The sequence below is a fragment of the Pseudorasbora parva genome, chromosome 3 (genome assembly GCF_024679245.1).
Source record: "Pseudorasbora parva isolate DD20220531a chromosome 3, ASM2467924v1, whole genome shotgun sequence".
Lineage (NCBI taxonomy): Eukaryota > Metazoa > Chordata > Actinopteri > Cypriniformes > Gobionidae > Pseudorasbora > Pseudorasbora parva.
The window spans coordinates 43440452-43463278 of NC_090174.1; the positions used below are offsets into that span (position 1 = coordinate 43440452).

The following is a 22827-nucleotide window of genomic DNA, read 5'->3' on the forward strand; positions in this document are numbered from 1 at the left end:
TTCATTTGTTGAGAATTAAATATTAGAGGAAAAAAATAACGTTCGCTGTGCTTTGTGAAGTCAGCAATCTTTCGTTTCGGTTTGAAGTTGAATAGCAAACCAGTTGCTATTTACTTCCGCTATTTTCGCATTGCGTCAATAGTCACTCTAAAACGTGGGAAGCCACGCGGTGTCTTATTTAGACGTTTTAAACGGTCACCGTTAATATATATTACATATGTTTTAGCATTAAAATGAGCTCTCAAAAGGGAAATATTTCTCGTTCGCGAGGCCAAAAACACCAGAATGCAATTGGCTTCAAAAATGACAAGTACGGTGCAACCGCACAAGTTAAGGTAAGCGCGTGCTAAAATACACAGCGTAGTCTTATTTAACGTTTATATTTCCAGATTTGTTGCTATTGCGCTGTTTAAAATATTGATGCGTGTTGTTTGTTTGGAATTGTATGCATTCTTCCCTTCTTTTTTTCAGAAAGCCAAAACAAAGGTTCATGATGGTCTTTGCCAGCACTGCAAAGGTGTGCTGGAGTGGAAAGTCAAATACAACAAATACAAGCCCCTTACACAGCTACGAAAATGGTGAGATGAGCGAGGATTTACTACAAAGTAACGGATCGCAGGCAAATACACTCTTCCACAGTTAACCTCTTCTGAAAATGTGTCTGTCTGGGTTTTGTTTTTTAGTGTGAAGTGTCTTCAGAAAACAGTGAAGGATGCCTATCATATCATTTGTAAGCCATGTGCACTAAAGTTGGAACTTTGTGCCAAATGTGGGAAGAAGGAAGAGATTGTTATTCCGTAAGTAGATTCAGGCCTCTTTTTAAAACATCAAACTCATCAGACTGATTGTGTACAGATATGTGCAAATTGGGTATAGTGTACTACTTTAGTATAAATCTATATTTACATAATGTACAGCATCACACATCTATCTATCTATCTATCTATCTATCTATCTATCTATCTATCTATCTATAGAAACAAAATTATACATAATTAGAGCAAAAGGTTTGTTTAGTGCAACACGTGTGCCATCTTGTGGACATATACAGTAAATGGTATGGTAATGTTTTTACAGCAATATTTCTGGCTACACACTCCTGTTATTCCTTTATTGTTGCATTATTAGAGACACCAAGTTCTTAATTTTGATTTGGAGGTCTCCTGCAACAGGTTTACATGCATCAAAGGTCAAAAAACACTTTTGTTGTTTTCTCATAATGTACATTGCACATCACCACGTTTTTCAATGATTCTCAAACCACTCGTCTGGTGTTTTTATTCATGTGATAATTTCCAGAGTGTGCAAACGTTTGTCCTTGGGGTTTTCAACACACAACAGGATTTCAGATAGTAAATATTGAACATGTTGAATATTTACAATTTAAAAGTGTGTCGGTTCAGACGTTCTTTCAAGCAGATTCCGTCACTCTTAACAGACCTCACACCACAGGAAAATTTGATAAAATAATCTGTAGAAACATTAGGATAATCCGGAAGTTACCTAGGTTTGTCGAGAGGGGAGAAATCAGCCCAAAGTCGCCCGATTATCTTGTAGTGTGTACCCAGACTTCCTAAAGCTCAGCAATTGTACACAAAGTAAAGAAAGTAACGATGGCGTTGATATGACTATATGGATCCGAGCCCGGGACAGAATGAAACATTGAAAGAAATAGTTGTTCAACCCGAACCTCCATCGCAAGGACGACTTGAGCAGGAAGTTTCTCAGTGATGCGCTACTCAGTTTTACGTGCATTATGAGATGAATACCTGGTAGAAAATGTATACATTAATAATTAATCATACTTGCAGGCTGTGATTCTGAGGAGCAAGCTGGTCCAAATAAACTGAGTACTGACCCGTCTTTCAAGAGCAAGCATTTTTCAAATCCCGCATTGAACTTCCTAGAGATTTGAGAAGCAGTCTTCACTAAAATGATGGGGGAACACCAAAAGATTGCGATTGCAGTTGTACTGCTGTGGTATTGTTGAAAAAAAATAATTTTAACCACTAATTTTTTGGAGCCTCTTCATACTGAAGTGAAAATAAAACAAATTTAATTTCACAGCAATAGTACACTGCGTCTTCTCGACATGATGTTAACCACACGAAAAAGCTACAGTGTTTGAGGGTGGGTCAAGTTGTTCATGGGTCAACAACCTAGAACATAGCTGGGCATTATGCAAATGTGTTATTCAGTGACATGTAGCCATCACAGAAGTGTGATTCGAATTACTGACAACTCGTTTAGGCGGTTCAGGGTCCATTCTTTCTTTTGAGAGACAACTTTGTTCATCATGCACTTTCGGCTCACAACTTTGTAGATTGTTTACATTCACAGACAGCTACATTACATTGCATGAAAGGTAATATTTGAAAAAGCATAATAGGGACACTTTAAGATTATTTGGTCCCACTTTATATTGTGTCCTTAGTACATAGTAGTTCATTTGATACAATGACCGTATTGTGTACATACATGTTTTTACATTGTACTTATATTTTAAAAAAAAATCTGCATGAAATTACAGCTGTAAATAAGTTTTGTAATTCCATCTATAATTACACTTATGACCCATCCCTTTTACCTAAACCTACCCTTAAACTAACCCATAGCACCACACCTGTCCCTAACTTGCCCATATCCCACCTCAATAGCAGAAAGTGTTTTGCAATATGAACACAATAAGTACATTTGTACTTGCATCAAAAATAAGTACATGGTAGTTAAGTCCATCTAATATAAAGTGGGACTGAAATATTTGAACTTGCATGAAGTGTATTAACTATGACAAATTAAGTGTGCTTAGAATTCACTTCTGTTTTCTAATGTATCCAACTTTTTTTTTTAGGCTTGACCAAAACGAGGAAGATGGAGAGGTAGAAGACACCAGCAAGCCAAATAAAGGAAACGGGGAGAAAAAAAGGGATGAAGAGGATGATGATGAAGATTACAATGGCATTGGCACTAACAATGATGAATTTGATAGTGATTCAGAAGCTGAAGAAAATTAACATTTGCCATCTTCTGTATGCATTACCAAACAGCTAAACCCTGGAACACTATATCTAAGGGAACATGAGACTGGATATTAGACATGTGCTCACCTGTTCAGCTGCCGTTAATTGGGGAAAGACTCCCAGGAGAGGTTTCCTGTTGGAGGTAGTGATTGTTTGTTCCCATCTAGACCACTTGCTATGATTTTGCAGTAACTGACACACAAACACTCTGCCTTTTTTTCATAAGATTTCTTTAAAATCAGCAAAAGCACACTGTCAACAAAATCTGTTGCGTTTACTGGAAAATTCCAATCTTTTTTTTTTTTTTGTGGCCAGAATAATTCAATAAAAACAATACAGTAAAGACTAATTTAACATTTACATATCCTGTAGATTTTAGTTAAAATCTGAAACTTACAAAATAAGGTAAATCCAACAGCCATTTCATGCTGAATTAGCAAGCCCATGTTGCTACTTAAATCTGTTTTGTACGTTTAACATATACTGACATCCATCATAACACTGGTGGTACAGAGCCACATGAAAACTGTTCATCCCAAGTAGCTTGTTGAAGCTGCTGTAAATACTGATATAAATAGAACGCGCACAATGTCATGCACACAAATACAAAACACCAACATGGTAACATGACCTGACACTAAAATAATGCAATAAATAATCATTTAACAACATAGGATGTAACATAAAACCCTAATGTACATAAATTCTAATAAAAAAACTCAAATGTGAAGTGTCACAGGGAATTCTGGAAATGTCAGTTTACAGCTTTTCATTGTAAATTATAAGATGATTTGTTCTTTTTACTTCAGAAAAATTATACATTTAATAGTATTTTACTGTAAAATTGCACAAAATGTTAGATAATATATCGATTACAGTTTTTCTCTGTATAGTAACAGGAACTTGCTATAACATATTAAAGAGATAGTTCACCCAAAAAAGAAAATGTGATGTTTATCTGCTTACCCCCAGGGCATCCAAGATGTGGGTGTGTGTGTTTCTTCAGTAGAACACAAATTAAGATTTTTAACTTTTTGCTCGTATAATACATGTCAATGGGGTCTTATTCTAATTAGACCCCATTGTCATGCATTTGGGTGAACTATCCCTTTAACAAGTTTTCCCTGTCACATTTTCAGTCTTTTACAGTTAAAATTACAATCATTTTTTACAGTGCCATTTATGTTATGAATGAGCGAGGCTATACGAATGAGACATGCCTCACATTCATTAATATTAAGTACATTTTGGTCTTCATGTAAATGGAAAAACAGAAAGAACTAATCAACAATCAACCATGCTGTTTAGACAGCACAAATCTACATACTCATTATCTTGGTTTCTGCCTCGCTTTTTTTTTAAACATCCTCTAAGCATTATAAAATAATTTAATATAATGCAATTGGATTGTATGTATTTGCATTGTACTTAATATTTCAAATATAGATTTACAGCTGTTATTAATTTATCTAACTGTATTTGCAATTACACATAAATCTACCCATATCCTACCTCAATAGCAGCAAAAGTGTTTTGCAGTAACACAATACAACTCACTTTATATTAGCTGGCCTTAACTACTTTGTACTAACATTTTAATTAATAATTTGATACAAAGCATTCATTGTCTATTCATACATTTTTAAATTTGCCTGCATGTAATTACATCTGTAATTAATTTCTGTAATTACATTTATAATTACACTGTTGACACTTTCCTTACATCTAATCCTATCCTTAAACTTACCCAACACCACCACACTACCCGTCAATATCACCAAAGGTGTTTTGGATCGCAATATGAACGCAATAAGTACATTATACTTATATATTGATGTAAGTACATAGTATAAGGCCACCTAATAAAAAGTGAAGCTATGAAGATAATACATTTTTTTTTTAATGTGAGTACATAGTTAAAGACCAACACAGGTCTTTAATATAACTGCTGAGTGGCACATGTTAAGTCAACATGTGATCGCAAAGATAATGCTATGAGATCATGGTAATCTATTTGAAGATTTTCTGGGAAAACTCTTGATTTTTAAGGAACTTAAACAAGAATAGTCCGTTTCACATTCGTGCAGCATCTGATGAACCACCTGTGACACCAAGTTCTGGAGAAGTTAATAACATGATTGCTAGAACAGGACCCAAATATAGACTGTTTAGTGGAATATTTGAGTAACTGAAACCTTTAACCCTGGATTTATGCAATGCAGTTTAACCTTACAAAGCATGAGCAAGAGTCCAGTATCACATGTTTGACTGCTTTACCATCTTTATTAGAGATGTCCAAATCTTTTTATTATTTTGTAACTTAACACAAACCAAAAGGGAAGTGAAAGCGATGCATCTCAATCAGCTCCCTAGTTCAGTAGTCAGGGACTGATCAGGAAGACAGCCCATTGACTGATTCTCCGATCAGTGGCCTGACTACTGAACTATAGGGAGCTGATTGAGACACACCCCAGGTCTCATGTGCAATGGACAATATGACACAACATGACATTTGTCTATAGTATATGTAGTTGAAGGGTTTGCCTGCATGTGCCAGGTAAGACTATGATGTAATACTGCATGAATCCTGTCATATGCCCAAGTGTTGCACACTAAGTTTCCATGTGGACTGTCGTTGAGAGAAGTGAATGCGAAATTGCAATTGTTACAAGAAAAAGAAAAAAAAGCCTATTGTTGACGAACGGGTAATCACATGACCACAGTTCTTTTGAAAAATTATCTAATCAATTTTGACCGCATCATTTTTGTGTTAAAATAACTTGTTAATCTGTCGTCCTTTCATTTGAAAATAATGTGCAAAATAATCTTTCATAATCTTTTCAAATGTATAATCTACAGGAAGTCCTTCACATTCCTTTTCAGTCACGTATAAATAAAAAACAGTCAATTCATTTTTGGTAATGCAAACCAAACCTAGAACCTAATGAATTTTAGAATCTCATCTAATGCTGCTTGCACTTATCACTTAATTGTTGAATATGTTGTATATAATTTTCAATAGAACCGTATGATTCAACAAGACCTATTGCTGGCGTACGCGCCCCATGAGAGTTTGTAACATACCCCCTTACGAAACAAAAATATATTGCAGTATATTGGAAAATATCATGCACTATATTATGCAATATATTCACATATATGGGATTTAATATTTATATTTTCCAATATATTGAAAGCGGCAATCATTTGTATATTTTGCAATATATTACATGAATATATAATATAATTTATAATACCATCAATATATTATTCCATATATTTACAATAATATATTTACAATATATTAAAATATAATGCACGTAATATTGGTAAATATATTTTCCTTTCGTAAGGACCGGTAAATATACGAAAGAACGCTTTAATTATCTTATTTTAAAATGAGTATTATTGTTTATGAGGAGTAGTAGTACTAGGCAACTTGTGTGATTGTAGGGATGGGGATTAATAAAGTAAACTCTACAAGAGAGGCGTTGGTGCGAGATCACCAATTACATAACGTCCCAATGCCGCACGAGCGTGTTTGATTGGATTGACGCTGTGACGCGCTTAGAGATGTTGTAATGATTACCGGTTTATGACAATAGGCTATACTTGCGATATGCCTCGAGTCATATATAAAAGTTCAGAGAAGTCACATTTGGATATCTGTGCAAATAATGCGTCAGAACGACACAACCGCGCGCATTGCGCACGTCTTCAGTGGAACATTTGTGCACTCCACACCTCGAGCTGCTGTGGAAATACTGCAGAACTCTGTCTTAGGAGTCGACGATGAGGGGAAGGTTTGTTTAATTCATTTTCATTTTAATTTCATTGAAATTCATTTCATTTTTTTATCCTAATGTACTGCTATAGCCTACGTGTATAAATATTGTGGTACACTCTAAAATAAGGTCTGGTTCGTTAACATATAAGTTAGGCTAATTATTCTGCTCTCACATTGGTGTCTCTCTTCAGTTAGACAGATGTATAAACTTTATCCAACACCTAGGCTTGTGGGAGAGTGCGGCTTTATTCCACACCACGATGAAGATGTTGAAACAGAATGAATAAAGGAGATGTAAAGCAGCTTAATGGAAATACTTTATCTCGAACCAACAACATTACACTAATATTAATTCATTGTATAAATAGTGAATGTTACGAATTGAAAAGAAATGAATTTATATTAATGTAATGATGTTGGAGATAACTAAGTAGCTAGTTCCATTATTTACATCTCCTTTTTATAGTTTCTTTTTGTTTAAACATATTCAGTGTGGAATAAAGCAGCATTCTCAACCTATGTGTTGGAAAAAAATGATCTGTCTGTCTAACTTTGGGATGAGAGACACCAACGTGAGGGCAGAATAGTGAAAATACTGACTCATCAGTGATTACAACAACGGTGAATGATCTTCATTCTTCTCAAACAACAATTTACAATAAAAATGCTGAAAAAAATGGAAATGAAATGAAAAAATGGGAAAACATGAGCATTGCACCCAGGTAAGCGTGTTCACATTCATACAAATCATCCAGAACAACACATTCAAGAAGATCAGCAGTCAGTCAGCCAAAGCTGAAGCTGCCCCTACAAGAGCAGCATATGCACATAGAGAAAATCAAAGTAAAGAAAGCTCAACTGCAGGTAGAAGAGGCAGAAAGAGAAATAGGCAGAAGCTATAGCCTTTGAACCCGTAGATGACATAGAAGAGTCATCTGAAAATTAATGTAAACGAAAAACTCATGCTTTCTACTCACTTAAACGGACTGATGAATATGATCAGAATCAAAATGCATACAAAACAAGCCATCATCAATTTTCATCAACTACTTCAGTCTGCTGACACTGATAGAGAATCTGTCCTCTCAAAGTTGGACAGATAGATTAACTCTTTATATGTAGGCTTGCAGGAAAATGCTGCCTCATTCCACACCACGATAAATATGTTGAAACAGAATGAAATGTAAATAATGGATCTACTTAGTTATCTTCAACAACATTCCACTAATATGAATTTGTTTCTATTCAATTTGTTACATTTATTTGTTATCCTCTGTAGAAAGCATTGTCTTGTTTTCATTATTCTGCTCCTTCTTTGGTGTCTCTCTGCCCAAAGTTAGACAGATAGATAGACTCTTTCTAACACATAGGCTTGTGGGAGAATGCTGCTTTATTCTTATTTTTTATTAATAAATGCTGTGGATTGTTCTTTCTTAGTTCATGATGACTAGTTAACTAAAGAAACCATATTGCATAGGGTTATTTGTTTAACCGTATTTGTTTTCTCTCTGAACAGATTGCATTTATTGAAAAAGATGAACACTTGCTCGGTCTTTCAGAAAGATGGGGGTTTGAAACTTCAGACATAAAACAGCTTGGACAATAGTGAGTGCATTGATCAATACAAATTGCATATATTCTATAGTCTAACCATCTGAAGTCTTGCATGAGTCTGATCAGGGTGCATAGTCACTTTTTCCATTCAGAACAACCATTTAGCAGTAACAACAAAGAGACAATGCCTTTTGTAAACCAGCTTTAAGATCAACATGTCAATATTTATGGAATAATGCGAAAATTTCTGCAGTGCCGGTGCTTAATTGTACTCATTTAGCATTCAATTTTGCTCTTCAGTGAGTTTCTTATGCCAGGAATGGTTGATACACACATCCATGCATCTCAGTATAGCTATATTGGCACTGCCTTAGATCTGCCTCTGCTGGAGTGGCTCAACACTTACACTTTTCCTGTGGAAGCCAAGTATGAAGACTTGGATTTCGCCAATGATGTCTACACTAAAGTTGTGGTAAGTTTATTTAAATGTTATGAATACAGTCTAATTAAACTAGTCACACTGGCAAAGGCAGACCATTTCATGTAGCCTTTTTTCTGTTTGACTATTTGTCATTGAAGAGAAGAACCTTAAAGAACGGCACCACCACTGCTTGTTATTTTGCCACAATACACACTGAGGCCTCCCTTCTGCTTGGAGAACTCGCAGGTAAAACACATGCAAACAAGGATATACACACACGTCTGGTTTAATATCTTTGTGGGGACTCTCCATAGACCTAAAGTTTTTTTGATACTATTGTATCCCCTTGCACTAACCCTACTGCTAAACCTAAACTCTTAGAAGAAAAGGTTCTATTAGAATCTTAAAAGGTTCTATCGGCGCTACATATTTGAAACCCCTATTAGGTTTATATAGAACCCTTTTTAAGTGCCGAAAGGGTTCTTTCTTGTCATTATAGAACATTTTTAGCATAAAAGGTTCTTTGGAGTTGAGTAAAGAACCCTATGGTTCTATATAGAACCCCAATTAACCCTTTTTTCTAAGAGTGTACCCCTCACACAAAACACTCATTCTGTATTATTTATAAGCTTGTTTCCTCATATTGACCTCAATGTTGGACATGAGTCCCCATCAGTCAGTGTGGATTCAGGTGCATTCAGTCCATGATCATGAACACACATACATATTGACAGAATTTCCCAGTTGGATAGCAACACAAAAACATCCTTTCTATAACCTTTGGAGTTTGTCTTGCTTTCCTATATTGTCTTAGTTTTTCTTCCTGCCAGTCTGTTGAGTAACTGCATTTGTTTATATTTGCTTTTTTTATATTATGTAACGTGATGTGACCTTTCATTTTGTGAAGTAAAATTATAATCTTGCTAAACTTTAATATTATCTAAAAACAAATCCACTGTCTACTATGTTGCTGTGTTTAATCATCATCTCACAAGATAATAAATCAATCACTGATTTTAGATTGTGTTATACAGTATTTCCTCCCCTTTTCCCCCAGATAAGTTTGGACAGAGAGCTTTAGTGGGTAAAGTTTGCATGGACTGCAATTCTGCAGTTCCACTGTACAAGGAAAGTGCACACGAATGTAAAGTGCAGACAGATCGGTGAGTTTTGGAGGACTGTGTAAATATAATGATACAAAAGTGTCATGTACACTGTAAAAAAAAAAAAAAGTTGAGTTAGCTTAAAAAAATAAAGCACCCAAGTGCAAAGCATTTAGGAGATTTCTCAACTTCAGAACTTGCGCCAACTCATTTTGACAGACCGCCAGAGATGGTCAGACATGGTGGAAAAGGTCGCGTCTCGCTTATCACATCGAGAATGTTTATCAGTTCAGTCATGGGTGACGTCAGAAGCTATATCAGCTTTTGACTACGTCACGGTCGGTCTCTTTGTCATTTTCGTGGAGAGAGCTTGCCTGGGTGTGCACAGCTTTTTGGGTTGGCATTTGCTCCCCGCTGTAGCTGTGTCTCGAGAAAACAAAGATACGTGATTTTCCGTGATTACTTGAAATGATATAGTGGTAGCTTTTTCTAAAGGGAGCTGTGTGTCTTAAACCACCAGTATGAGTAGTGTGTACCCAGTGGGAATTACATGTGGTGTTGGACAGTTTGTGTTGGCACAGGCATGAATCGCCTATGAATTTCCTGCATCTGTTAAGTGTCATTCCACTCGGGCAGCGGCCACTTCTTGGGCAGCACTGCTTGGTGTGCCTCTCTCAGAAATATGTGCCGCGGGTACATGGGCATCACCTTGCACATTCACAAAGTTTTAAAGACTTAATGTGGCTCCTAGTACCTTTAGGTCTGACTCGGTTACATTCGTCTTCCATCAGGTTGGTCTGTCTCTGTGGACTGCCAGGTTCTGGTCACTTGGATTAAGAATGACTAAGAGGCCGACCGTGATGTAGTCAAAAACTGATATAGCTTCTGACATGTCATTGGTTGAAGTCACGTGTGACTGAATTGATATGAGATTCTCGATGGGATGCACGAGACTCGACCACTTCCACCATGTTTGATCATGTCTGGCGGTCTTCCATCATTTATAGAACCACGGTTACATCAGTAACCAGCTTTGTTCACGCACCAGGTTACGGGTTGCAGACAGGCAACAGAAACACAACCTAACAGTGATTAGACAAAGACAAAGTGAACAAGAAGACCTTAAACAGCAGACAGAAACAAGATAATTAACTAAACTAAGTTAAACTAAACTAAACTAACAAAGGTAACCTAAAAAACAGACAAGCGGTGGGAAACCAAGACTAAGGAATATGTGAGGGAATCAAAACACAACAGGAAGACCGAACAAGCAGACAGACATGTGACAGCAGCATTACTCAGCACGTATATTCAATATTTGTCATAAGTTAAATAATAAGAGACTAAAAAAAACATTATTCAAAGGAAGATTTTATAAACTACATGTCTCTGAATTCTGAGTTAACTAAACTAGGATCCTTAGCAGTTAACAGTCGTTTGTATTTAATTGAACAAAAGGAACACTAATCACATTAATGGTGACTTAATTTTTTTTCGATGTTGAAACATCATAAACATTAAATAGATGTTATCCTTTAATTTTAGGGAATCATAATCTCAATGGAAGCAGCAAGTCATTCACCTAATGATGTTTTATTAAACAAGGTTCGGGAGGAGCATGATCAGATAATTGACACAGGTGGAGAGTACTTAGCTAATCAACAAAAGAGGTGTGTATATATACGCAGCCGTCTTACCTCCATTTTGTTGACAGTTTATCAGCATCCCTCCACCACCCCTTCTCCACATTTTGCTCTTTTTAGTTCTAAACCACTTACATGCGGGGGGGTACTCTGGGTTCGGGCCGAAGTCCGAGCTCGAAGCCCTCCCCCTTGACAGGACGCCAAATATGCATTTAAATTTACTCTCTATAAATTAAATGTAAGTGTGAACTCGTGAACTGTTTTTCAAATACTTTACATATGGACATACTACCCTGTTGGCGTACCTTTTATCGCTTACTAGCAGGGAAGTATTCGATTTTTGGTGCAGCGTTAGTCTTTAGCTTAAAAGCAAACTCAAACTGACCACTTTACAGCTAAATGGTATATTATAAAATTGACATTCAAAAATACATTTCATATTAAATATGAATATATTAATCTACCTTTAAAACCTTTCAACTTTAAAATAGCGTGTAACATTTTTTTTACAGTGTACAATGTCCAAAATTAAAAATTTTGTTGTCAGAATGTTTTTTAATTAAATATCTATACAGATCTATATAAATCGAATCTGGTCAATGAACTTAAAAGATATGTTCCTGATTCCTCTTGTCTTTTGCAGTTTCATCAAAGAACTTCTCAAAAAGGAGGTAAATAATGGTCATTCTTATTCACTGAATTGATTTGTTATATAAGTCTAGTTTTTATGCTGATTAGAGTTGAGCAGTTTTCTTTAAATTCTTCCAGGCTCTGTGAATATGAAAATAAAACTCTATTATCTAACTGTTGTAGTATCCAAATGTTAAGCCTGTGGTCACTCCTCGATTCGCTCCCTCCTGTTCTGCTTCACTACTTAGTGAATTGGGTGAGATCGCCAATAACAACAAGCTTCACATTCAGGTTTGTCTTCCTTCCATACAATAATGTCAACTTTAAAAACAGGGATTTACAATGGTTAAATTACATAAAATGAACATTCAGCTGGATTATGGCATTGTTCACAGACAGAAGGTTGAAACGTGGTATGATGACTAACTCCCGCTTAAAGGTGCAGTGTTTAGTATTTATGAGGTTCTATTGTCCGAAATGCAATATGATTTACATAACTTACAGTGAAGTCACCATTTTTTTCGTTGCCATGTTTCTACAGTAGCCCTAAGCAGACTCTGCTGTCTCAGACGACGACATCTTTGTCCTGTATCGACCACAGTAGCTTCTCTGTGCTTTGAACGGGAGGCGTGGGCAGTGGGTGGTTGCAATTCGCAACCTCACCACTAGATGCTGCTAAAATTTACACAGTGCACTATTTAAGTAGCCTGATGTGTTCATACTCAATTCTAGTCATAATATGAGTGTGATATTGCTCCATTGGGCAGTGATTATGGGGCGAAAAAGCCTCTGCACTCAATTGGATAGACCTACAACCAATCAGGGGAGTGTTTACCAAAAGCATCATTAGTCAACTGTGGTCGCAAGTTCCGTCAATATCAACATAATGAGTCTGTGTTTCCTGAAACCATCGTATCAAGAAATGTTCGCAAACAATGTCGCAAATTTGTGTGGTTGCAACGACAGCTCTCAACCTGTGGTTAGAATCATAGTTTCTAGTTTGCATGACGTGGACTCAATAAATCCTTGACTTGAGCAAAATAAGCAAGCTTTAGTTCAATCTATATCTTTTATTTCGAATACATACAAATATAATTTATGTCTTTTAGTTTGTCAAGAGATTTTTTAAAAAGTGCGCATGTGCATACGCGCTCTAGTATGTAAGAATGAGCCTATTTGAATCTTGAAAAAAAGCAAAATAACTGAGAAAATTAAGAATTATTCCTCAGGTGCCATGACCATAAGTTATAGCAAAGAATCAAGCATGAATTCGATCCCAAAATAATGAATTAAAAACATTTATATATTTTTACAGTTATCTAAAATATTTTTTCAAGTAATTTTGTTCATTTCAGCAGAATATAATTAAAATGTCACATGTTAAATTCCCTTACACATCTATTACTTATGCAAACGTTAAAAATTAATTAATGCAGCCAAGGCCAAACTTTAAGAAAAAAAATATTCATTAATTGCTTAGCTGGGTCTTTAGGCTGTTAGTTAACCTCACCTCCGAATCCAAGTTGTACTTTCTTTTGTCACTTCACATTTATCACGTCTGTTTCCTGGAAAATACAGTCCAGACCGAACTTGCTTACCTCAAATGTTGTGGGCGGGGCTAAGTTTGGCTGGCGTCCATTGAAGCGTAGTCCCAGACTAAAATGCATGTTTGAGCTGTTTTAACTGATAACAGCTTGTACTGACATTCCTTAAAAATATCAAGAGGCACACCAGTACTGTATTTTCTAAAGGCATTTTTTATAAAAGCCACTTAAATATCCTAATTGAACTAAGGCCTAATCCTGGCTTAGAGCCCTGTCTGTGAAACCGGGCCTACAAGTTTTTAACTGGCACATAGCCATTGTACTTGTTATGTTGTGCTCTTTATGTTCAGAATTCTTGTAAACAGCCATAATGAAGTGAAGCATGGGTGTGTTCTGCTTTAACCATAAAATGGAAGTTTATGTTCGGCTTGTATACATTTAGATACTTCATAGAGGATAAACACTAAAAGACAGTGAGTAAAATTAATAACACCTGTTTTTCTGCATTAATTAAACCCATAGAGTCACATCAGTGAGAACAAAGAAGAAGTGGAGCTTGTGAAGAAATTGTTTCCAGACTGCAAATCCTACACTGATGTTTACCTCAAACACAATCTACTTACAGATAGGGTGAGTCGTACTCAGATATTGTTGACACATTAAAGATTTGGTGAAACATATCTGTCTAATATATTAGTCCATAATTTGACAGACACCTGTTACTGATTCATTGTATTATGATTTTATGTTATAAACCATTCTGAACTGTTTTGCAACAAATCTGTATAGCTTTAATGAGCATACACAGAGTCCAAGTGAGGGTCTGAAGTCTATGCATTACGTCAGCATTTTCTTATGTAATCTCATTACAAGGACATTCATTTTTCGAAAACTGCTTTACCTGAGGGTACAATGTGTCTGCAATGAGATGTGTGAAATATTGTTACTTGTATTTATTTATTTATTTATTTTTGTGTAGTAATATTTTGTGGAGGTTGAAACTATTACAATATAAATGATTATCTCTAATGTTCAAGAATCCCAACGTGTCTGCATGAGTTGACAATGCTTTAAAGTAATGCTAAAGAGAGCAAAGATATATCATTTTACTTGATTCAATTCCTCCATCCTTACGTCTTTTCCTTGTGACCTTCCCTCGTATCAAGGTAGAGCTAAAGACGTGAGGAAAGGGAGCTAGGAAAGGAAACAAGGAGTTCGTAGGCCATGTTCTTTCTCTCTCTCTCCCAGTCTCGTCGCCCCGCCTCTCGTACATATAATTGTCCCAACAGTTATTCTGTTTTCAAAGTCTATCCACGTCATTACTACAAGGTGGATGATTCTGATTGGCTCAGAGAAAATACACAGTCATGGTAAATTTCCACACATTCTCAGTTAATCAGATGCACGTGCCCATAGACGTGTCACTTGTTGACGCTTTTACCCCGGGATTAGGACCGTAGTGACCTTCCAGGTCTGGAGCAGAGGCCAGCTTGTCCAGAACAACAAGTCCACCTATCTCTTAGGATGTCCATTGTACACCACCTCAACACTGATCTGTAACACAGAATACTGCGCACATACCCAGATACACAGTCTTTCCAAGGTTGGAGCTGATTAAGCTCCAGTTCATACTAGAATGTTCCCTAAAACATACTGATAACATGTGCTTTCTCTCAGTGAGAGGTACAGACAATAGTACATGCAATATTCATCTTGACTCTTTAATGTTTCAGTAAAAGAAAATATAAAATGAATAAAAAATAAAAAATGAAAGACAAATCCATATTTAATTTCTGGAAGCAAACACTGTTACTGCACTTCCTGGCGTGTTAGGTGTGTGTGCCACCTTCAAAATCCAAACACACGACAACATGTAGCTGTCAAGTGTTTAGTGACACATCACACATCTCTAGGCCAGATCCCCAGTCAGCACTCAAAGACCAAATACAAACTTTATAAAACATAAAGGAGGAATGAACAATCAGTGGTTCTATTGATTAAGTAAAATCATAACTGGAAAAATCATTATAATAATATAGGAGGATAAATATTAAGGATAAGGATAAATTAAGGCTTTGATTATGATCTTAATTAGGATATTTACAGGTATATTGAAGTGGCAATGGATTCCAGAATCCAACCTTTCAAGTGTCTGGTAGATTTTCCCCTACGCATCTGACTTAAGTTAAACCTAGTGTCCCTAACGTAAAATTATACTCAGGTGACTTGGTCGCATTAGTTGACGCCTACAACTAGCTACTCAGACAGCATAAAGCCTAAGAATTATAGTTTCCTGACCGTATCGAACCCCGCCTGAGTCGAAAATCATCTTGCCCCTTTTGACACTATCACTCGGGAAATACGATCTCTGTCTAACCTGCTGTGCAGCATTAACTAGACAGACTCCAGACAAGGCCTTCAAATATGTATTATGTGATTTTTTTCTTCATAATTCAGCAAACCCTTTTGTTACTAGGTAAAAACTAATTTGGAATTGGATTTCTTGAATACTTCACTTTGCTAGTTTATCTGTTTAGTTTCATTTCCCCTTTTGTTATATTCAGATATGATTCAGACACGTACTGACTTTGGGGGGTGTTCTGGATATTTAGGTTTCAAAAACATGTTAATCCTGCGAGAAAAAAAAGAAATGTTATTAATGATCAGAGTTGGGAAGGTTATTTTGGAAATAGGTTACAGATTACAAATGATCCTATTTAAATTATAATAAGTAGTGTAACTATTTCAATTACTTTATTCAAGTAATGTAACTGATTACATTTGATTACTTTTTGATTACTTTTCTGACATTTTTTTATAATTCGCCATGGTGGCAACTCTCAGACTGGTTGAAGCCTAAAGCGTTCAGCGGCAATGTGGATTGATGTAATTGTCAGATGTGGTACGCTGAAAATAAAAACAAGAGAACCAGTCGAAAGCATCAGAATATCATCGCTTTACTAAATAGCCTTCAAATGGCAGGAGGCATCGTGGACATCCCAAACAGACAAAGCAACAAATTAATATAATCAACATATAGCTTTTCACAAAAAATATTCAGTTAACCCCCTTTGTAATTGTTTACATTTTCATAAGTAATTGAATTACATTTTTTCACAGTAATTGTAACTGATTACAGTTACATTTATGTTGTATTAAAATTATGAAATCTTACGAAATTTAAATGATGATATCGTTACTTTGGACTGGTTGTTCTGTTCTTGTTTTTGTCTTCCTGAGAATCCTGAGTATTTAAGTTAGTTTGAGTTTTGTCATAATAAAGACTGCTTAGATACAGTTTCATCTCTGTTGCAACAAAAATGTGACACATTGCACTTAAAATAAATCAATAGGGAGGAGCTCATGTGGACTTTGAGTCTTCAACATTGCAGCAACACATATATATGCGGCTGTTTGTCAGTAAAGTTTAAGATTTACATTAATACAGAAAGTCATACAAAGCTGAACATATTTGATGAACCATTATATTTTTATATAGAAGAGCTTTTTGGAGTATTTTGGTTTGTTGTCATTAGCCCTGCGGATGCAAAGGGATTTCATGAGAGGTTCTGAATCATGTGCTTCATAAGTTTGTGATCAAGAGTTCAATATAGTGGAGTGCATTGTCATACACATACCCTGCAGTGATGAACTCAATACAAGATGCTCGTTCTCGTTGATCTACATATGAAGTGCAAATATTTCGGACTTATGAGCTGGGGCGAAATGTGGTGACAATTAGAGCCCCATCATTTTAACTGAGAGTAACCCCCCCCCCCCCCCCAAATGCTCCCCACCCCCCACCCCAGAATGCGATTTCTAGTACGTGGGTTAATATTTTATATTAAATCATGTTAACTGATGATGATGGTAACAGTGATGTGGGATTATTACAGACTGTTATGGCCCATGGGTGTCACCTAACTGATGAAGAACTGGAGATCTTTCATGAAACAGGAGCTGCAATCTCTCACTGTCCTAACAGTAACATTTCGTGAGCACCTCTAGCCTTTTACTATAAGTATTAATATTCAGATACCTTACATATTTGTTATATCTTTTAATGTATTGTCTCTTTTCTCCTCCCAGCATTTGCAGTGGGATGCTAAACGTACGCAATGTTTTGGAACACAAAGTGAAATTGGGTTTGGGGACAGGTGAGGTTTTATTGCATTTTCATTACTGAATCCCTGCTAAAATAATTGTTGCTATTGGCAATTTTGCACATTGTAGTGGAATTTTCTTTCTTAGCAGAAAGCTTTAAGATAATCAGCTATGTAAACTCAAATCAGTTACCTTTTTCATGTTCAGGTTTATGTATTTATTTGGTGAGTAGCAATATGTACAATCAGCCAGTCATTATCATTTAGATATTGTGTTTTGAATCTGCATTTTATGGTTTTGTCTGTGCCATATGTAGATGTAGCAGGAGGCTACTCCCCATCCATTCTAGATGCTATGCGAAGAACTCTGGACACGTCCAAAGCCCTGACCATCCTGGACCCTCAGCATCAGACTCTAACCTTTGAGGAGGTTTTCCGTTTGGCTACACTTGGGGGAAGTGAAGGTAAGGTTCCAGCTATGATTTGGCAAATATGTTAAATAATACTTGTACAGTACACTATATAAACCTGCCTGGCGGTTTTCCCCCACTCCCAACAGCCCTCTCTTTAGATGAACGGATTGGAAACTTTGTGGTAGGAAAGGACTTTGATGCCCTGCGAGTGAATGTTTACATTCCTGATGGACCGATCGATTTGTTTCCTGGTGAAGTCCCCAAGGTTTGACAGATATCCTACTGATCCTACCCCCCCCCCCCCCCCCATACTGAGAAACAACAACAACTGGATTCATTACAGATTCTCTAACATGTAGAAATGACAAAGAATGCCCCAACTAATGTGCTGTTTTTTCCAATTAGGTCATTTTGGAGAAGTTTCTCAATTTAGGTAAGTTGATTTTTTTTGTATCCCTTTAATTTAGTCAATTCATTTGTCTTGTCTTATCTAAGTCCTTACACATACATAAATATTTTTTTTTTTAATAGGTGATGATCGAAATATTACTGAAGTCTATGTGGCTGGAAAACAGGTGGTTCCATTTCCAGATAAATAGTTAATATTGATTCAAGGAAATTTGTTTATATTTTTTTTTACCACAAATATTGTACATCTACTCAGGACAAACATTTTCATAAGATCACAGTTTGGATTTTCTTTAAAAAAAAAGATGTTATGTTATTCAGTTTAACATTTTAAATGTCTGGCTTTAGCAAATTTGTATTTAAAGGTAATAGATAGTATCATGCTCAAATCTTAATCCTTTTATTTTGGTATTAAATTACAGTAATGTCTTCTATTTACTAGTTGTGTTAATCATGGACATTTTCTTGAAATAATTTCTATTAATTTAATAAAATTTTAATTGTAGACATGGCTACTAAAACATTATTCATCATATTTTGGTTATCCTGATTTTTATTTGTTTTGATTGCTTATTTCATGATAATACACTGCAAAACAAGTATTTGTGACACTCTCACACAGCTTCATCAGAGTCTCTTTGCTGTCTGTTTCACCTGTTCTTTATGACAGGTCTTAAGTAGGAGCACAGCTCACTTTCTTAACACCTATACACTACAAACAAGAGTTCCATTTTATAGATAGTATGACTAATACCATTACAGTTTTAGTTTTTTAAATCAAAGGACATTTCACAATCTACCGTTTAGAATTCACTGCAGTTAATGTACATGGGGAATGTTTGCATTAGGCTACATTAAAAAATGATTAGCTATATAATTGTTTAGATATTTTTAAATATTTAATATTTGAAATATGTTTCAATTTATTATTTTTGTAGTAGCAAATTGTGTAAGGTTTTGAACTTAAATTTAAAAGTTTTAAAAAGAGTATAAGCATGTGCAAATTGGCCTATAGGTACATTGAGTTTTGGTAGTGATTGTGTCTAAGTCATTTGAAAGATGTCATCATTGAATGCATTTTGTGTCAAAGCAATGCAGTTTAGCCCACAAAGACTGATGCAGTGCTTAGAAAAAGTGACCTATGTGCCATTGTGCCCTAGTGAGGAAAACTCTAATTAAAGGCACAGTATGCAAGTTTCGCTGCTTATTCAGAACAAATGCAGGTTGGTGGTGAAGCTGTGAATGAGTGTGTGGACTCTCCACAGCCGATGGAAAGGAATGTGACAGACACGGGCAAATCATGTTCATGAATGAGTGAATGTATTGAAGTTTTATTAACGTTATGGTGGTAAGAAGCAGGATGCACCGAGAGCCCTTCGGAAGGAAGGAATGCTAATGAGAGAGACCTGCATGAAACATCAGTCTCAGTGCTTTTATTATTTTTTTATTTAATAAATTGCAGAATAATAAAATTCCACTTCTGCTTTTTTCATTGCATATCATTGCATATAGTGTTGACCTCCGGAGAGTCCTAGAAAGACGCCAAGAGGTCTAGGGTGTGAGAAAAAACGGTCCAATCCAGTCGGAATACCTGCACAGAACATGTAACACACACACACACAAAAGACTCTAGGGCACATCTGTCCTCCAAGGTTGGTTATCAACAGGACAAGATATCAACACCACATGACAAACACATCTCCAGAAAGAAACGTATGACTAATATAATCTACCTCATTCTATAAAGAAATATAAAGACAAAAATGTACTTCTATCAACTGGAAAAATCACACTATATAAATGGGAAGAAATCCAAATTGGGAGACTCAAATCCTCCCACCCCTTCCTGACCTGGGGTTACTAACAACAAGCAGGATTCACCTCTTGGAAGTTCTAACTTTCTCTCCAAGGCCCTGTTGGTCAGGACCCAGAGATAGAGGTCAGGCTATCTCGGTCAGACTATCTTTGTCAGACCGTCTCTGGAAAGTAAATTAGACATACAGCAGACATAGAGTCGAAATCATATTAAAGGGGTACTTCAGCGCTGGGAAGATGAATCTGTATTTAAACTGGGTCATCAATGCAGTAGAAATGTGAAATTATTTTTGAATTTGGTGTCTTCTAGACTGAGAAAAGACAGAAAATGTATATTTGTCCCATGGGGATAAAAGACTACAATTCCCAGAATGCTTCGCTGCCCTGTGAGGCCATTCCCAAAGCCACCTACTTGATTACAGTGACTGAGTTAGAGAAGACACTACAATTAAAAACTGAACGTGTCTGTTCAATATAATGAGTGAGTCACCGCGCGAGTATCACAGCACTGAGCACTAACTGCACGAGTGATGAGAGCTGAGGTAATCGCCACTACATTCGCGGCATACATTCACAACGCGAGTTCAGTCTGGCGCGTTTCAGTTCATGCCTTTGCAAGCTTAACTTTCATAGAAATGAATTTGAGAAGTTAAAAGACTTACATTGCACACCATAGCTCTGTTTAAATGATCCTGTCTGCAAGCTGAGCTCTCCCTGCAAGCTGAGTGTAATCTCCCATCCCCCAATGCCGGATTCAAAACATGCAGAAATGGCTCCCTCTGCTGGCTGTAGTCTTTAGCCTCTGGGCAAACATTCCTCCTATGATGCAAAAATCGTCATTTTGCATCATAGGAGGAATTTTTCCAGAAATAAAATGCATAAATCTCTCGTCTCAGGGAGATATGAGGGGGGAAAGCACAATCATTTGAATATTCTCCAGGGTTTCTACTGATACAAAGCCATATGCTAATCGCTGAAGTAACCCTTTAAATAATAGTTAAATGTATTAATGATCACATAAAATTGATTGCCAATAATTATTTATTTTGAAAGGATAATAACTGATTATTTAATTCATGAGGATACTTCGAAAGGATAAGATGTATATGATGAAGAGGCAAGGGTGTCGGCCCACGACCCCTTCATTATGTTAATGTATCGTTGTTATATAAGCTGGCTATATTCGTAACTAGCTGAGTAGTTTTTTTCATTGCATATTTTTTTACTTTTACTCAATTAAATAATTATAGGCCTACTTTTACTTTGAGAAAATATTTCTATAATTAGGCTTTTACTTGAGGATTTTTTTTTTGGATACTCTACCCACCTCTGCTGGTGCAAGAGACTTGTTGCACTTTTTTCAGTAATCTTGATTGATGTTTTGATATATTAAAGCAGTCCCGGTCATATAATGGTACAGCACTTTTAGAAGCTGATTGTATGGAAATGTGTTTTGGCAGTGCCTGTACAAAACCATAATGATAAATATCTATGCCGTTTGACCGTGTGACGTCACACGGTCCGACGCCCCTCTCACTACTGTTGATTGACAAACATCATTTCATCTTAAACCCGCCTTGAGCAAGCTCTGTCATCATCATAGTCTGGCATTGTTGATACACTGGAGCAGAATGCCGTCTAAGCGATTGTGGTGTTCTGTTCCTGGGTGACCGTGTAATAATGAACACAGCAATCATTTTGATGTTCCAGTATCCAAACCGCTGAAGACGCAGTGGCTGAGTTTTTTCCTTCAATGCTTTTATGTCTGTGCTAACCGCAAAGCATTTCTCACCAGACTGCTTTATACCCGAGGGTCAGTATAAAGCAGGTTTTGCTAAGAAGCTGCTGGATCTATACCAGCTATTTGTGTTCCTGCTGCCTCTCCAGAAGAAGCAAGTGTAGTTTGAAACGCGTTCACGCTTCACGATGAATGCAGCTAAAGTTTACAGGGTAAGTTAAATTACGGCATGCTTTCTATGTATGACGTCCTCAATATAATTCATAACACCACGTTTATAATGAACAACGCGTTATGGTTACTGTGTTATTTCAAACTGTGTACGCTGGTTTTAAAGTTAACGTGGACATGGTAACACTACACTTAGCCTAATTATGTAAATGGTTTATACGAAAGGGATAATGTACACCCAGCCGGTTGTTATCGCAGAATAAACCCCAACAGAGTGATCAGGACTTGCATCACTCTGAAGGGGTTTATTCTGCAATAACAACCGTCTGGGTGTACATTATCCCGCTTATTACACGGCTACTAGTCTCAAATAAATTAGACACAAAATATTGTCTTGAGATTAAATATTTTATTAGCTCTTACGCAAAGCTTCCGCGAAGAAAAACAATTCCAACCTGCTTTAAGCCTTTATCTATT

The 22827-nt window shown here is 36.3% G+C and overlaps 2 protein-coding genes and 1 long non-coding RNA gene across 3 annotated transcripts in view; all 3 read left to right on the plus strand.

The window, feature by feature from the left end:
* Positions 1-90: 90 nt before the first annotated feature.
* c3h9orf85 (chromosome 3 C9orf85 homolog) lies at positions 91-3750 on the plus strand. The gene is made up of 4 exons (XM_067439020.1): positions 91-335; positions 472-578; positions 684-797; positions 2852-3750. Exons 1-4 carry the CDS (start codon positions 234-236, stop codon positions 3012-3014), a joined length of 486 nt encoding a protein of 161 aa, XP_067295121.1. The 5' UTR covers positions 91-233; the 3' UTR covers positions 3015-3750.
* Positions 3751-6534: 2784 nt separating this feature from the next.
* On the plus strand, positions 6535-20103 carry gda (guanine deaminase). Its single transcript, XM_067439021.1, has 14 exons — positions 6535-6823; positions 8324-8412; positions 8662-8833; positions 8941-9028; positions 9840-9945; positions 12172-12199; positions 12342-12449; positions 14225-14332; positions 17599-17696; positions 17792-17859; positions 18123-18269; positions 18365-18483; positions 18624-18651; positions 18750-20103. Exons 1-14 carry the CDS (start codon positions 6698-6700, stop codon positions 18815-18817), a joined length of 1353 nt encoding a protein of 450 aa, XP_067295122.1. The 5' UTR covers positions 6535-6697; the 3' UTR covers positions 18818-20103.
* Positions 20104-22244: 2141 nt separating this feature from the next.
* Positions 22245-22827, plus strand: part of LOC137071219 (uncharacterized) — a 28296-nt gene continuing 27713 nt past the window's right edge. The window contains exon 1 of the long non-coding RNA XR_010904397.1: positions 22245-22391. This is a non-coding gene — a long non-coding RNA (uncharacterized lncRNA). The remainder of the gene's footprint in view (positions 22392-22827) is intronic.

Excerpts from the sequence above, each read along its gene's own strand:
- c3h9orf85 (XM_067439020.1), top strand. The coding sequence starts at position 234 with ATGAGCTCTCAAAAGGGAAATATTTCTCGTTCGCGAGGCCAAAAACAC. Across the intron at positions 579-683 it reads CTTACACAGCTACGAAAATG|TGTGAAGTGTCTTCAGAAAA; the intron begins GTGAGATGAGCG and ends TTTGTTTTTTAG. Across the intron at positions 798-2,851 it reads AAGGAAGAGATTGTTATTCC|GCTTGACCAAAACGAGGAAG; the intron begins GTAAGTAGATTC and ends TTTTTTTTTTAG.
- gda (XM_067439021.1), top strand. The coding sequence starts at position 6,698 with ATGCGTCAGAACGACACAACCGCGCGCATTGCGCACGTCTTCAGTGGA. Across the intron at positions 12,200-12,341 it reads AAGAACTTCTCAAAAAGGAG|TATCCAAATGTTAAGCCTGT; the intron begins GTAAATAATGGT and ends TAACTGTTGTAG. Across the intron at positions 18,484-18,623 it reads TTCCTGGTGAAGTCCCCAAG|GTCATTTTGGAGAAGTTTCT; the intron begins GTTTGACAGATA and ends TTTTCCAATTAG.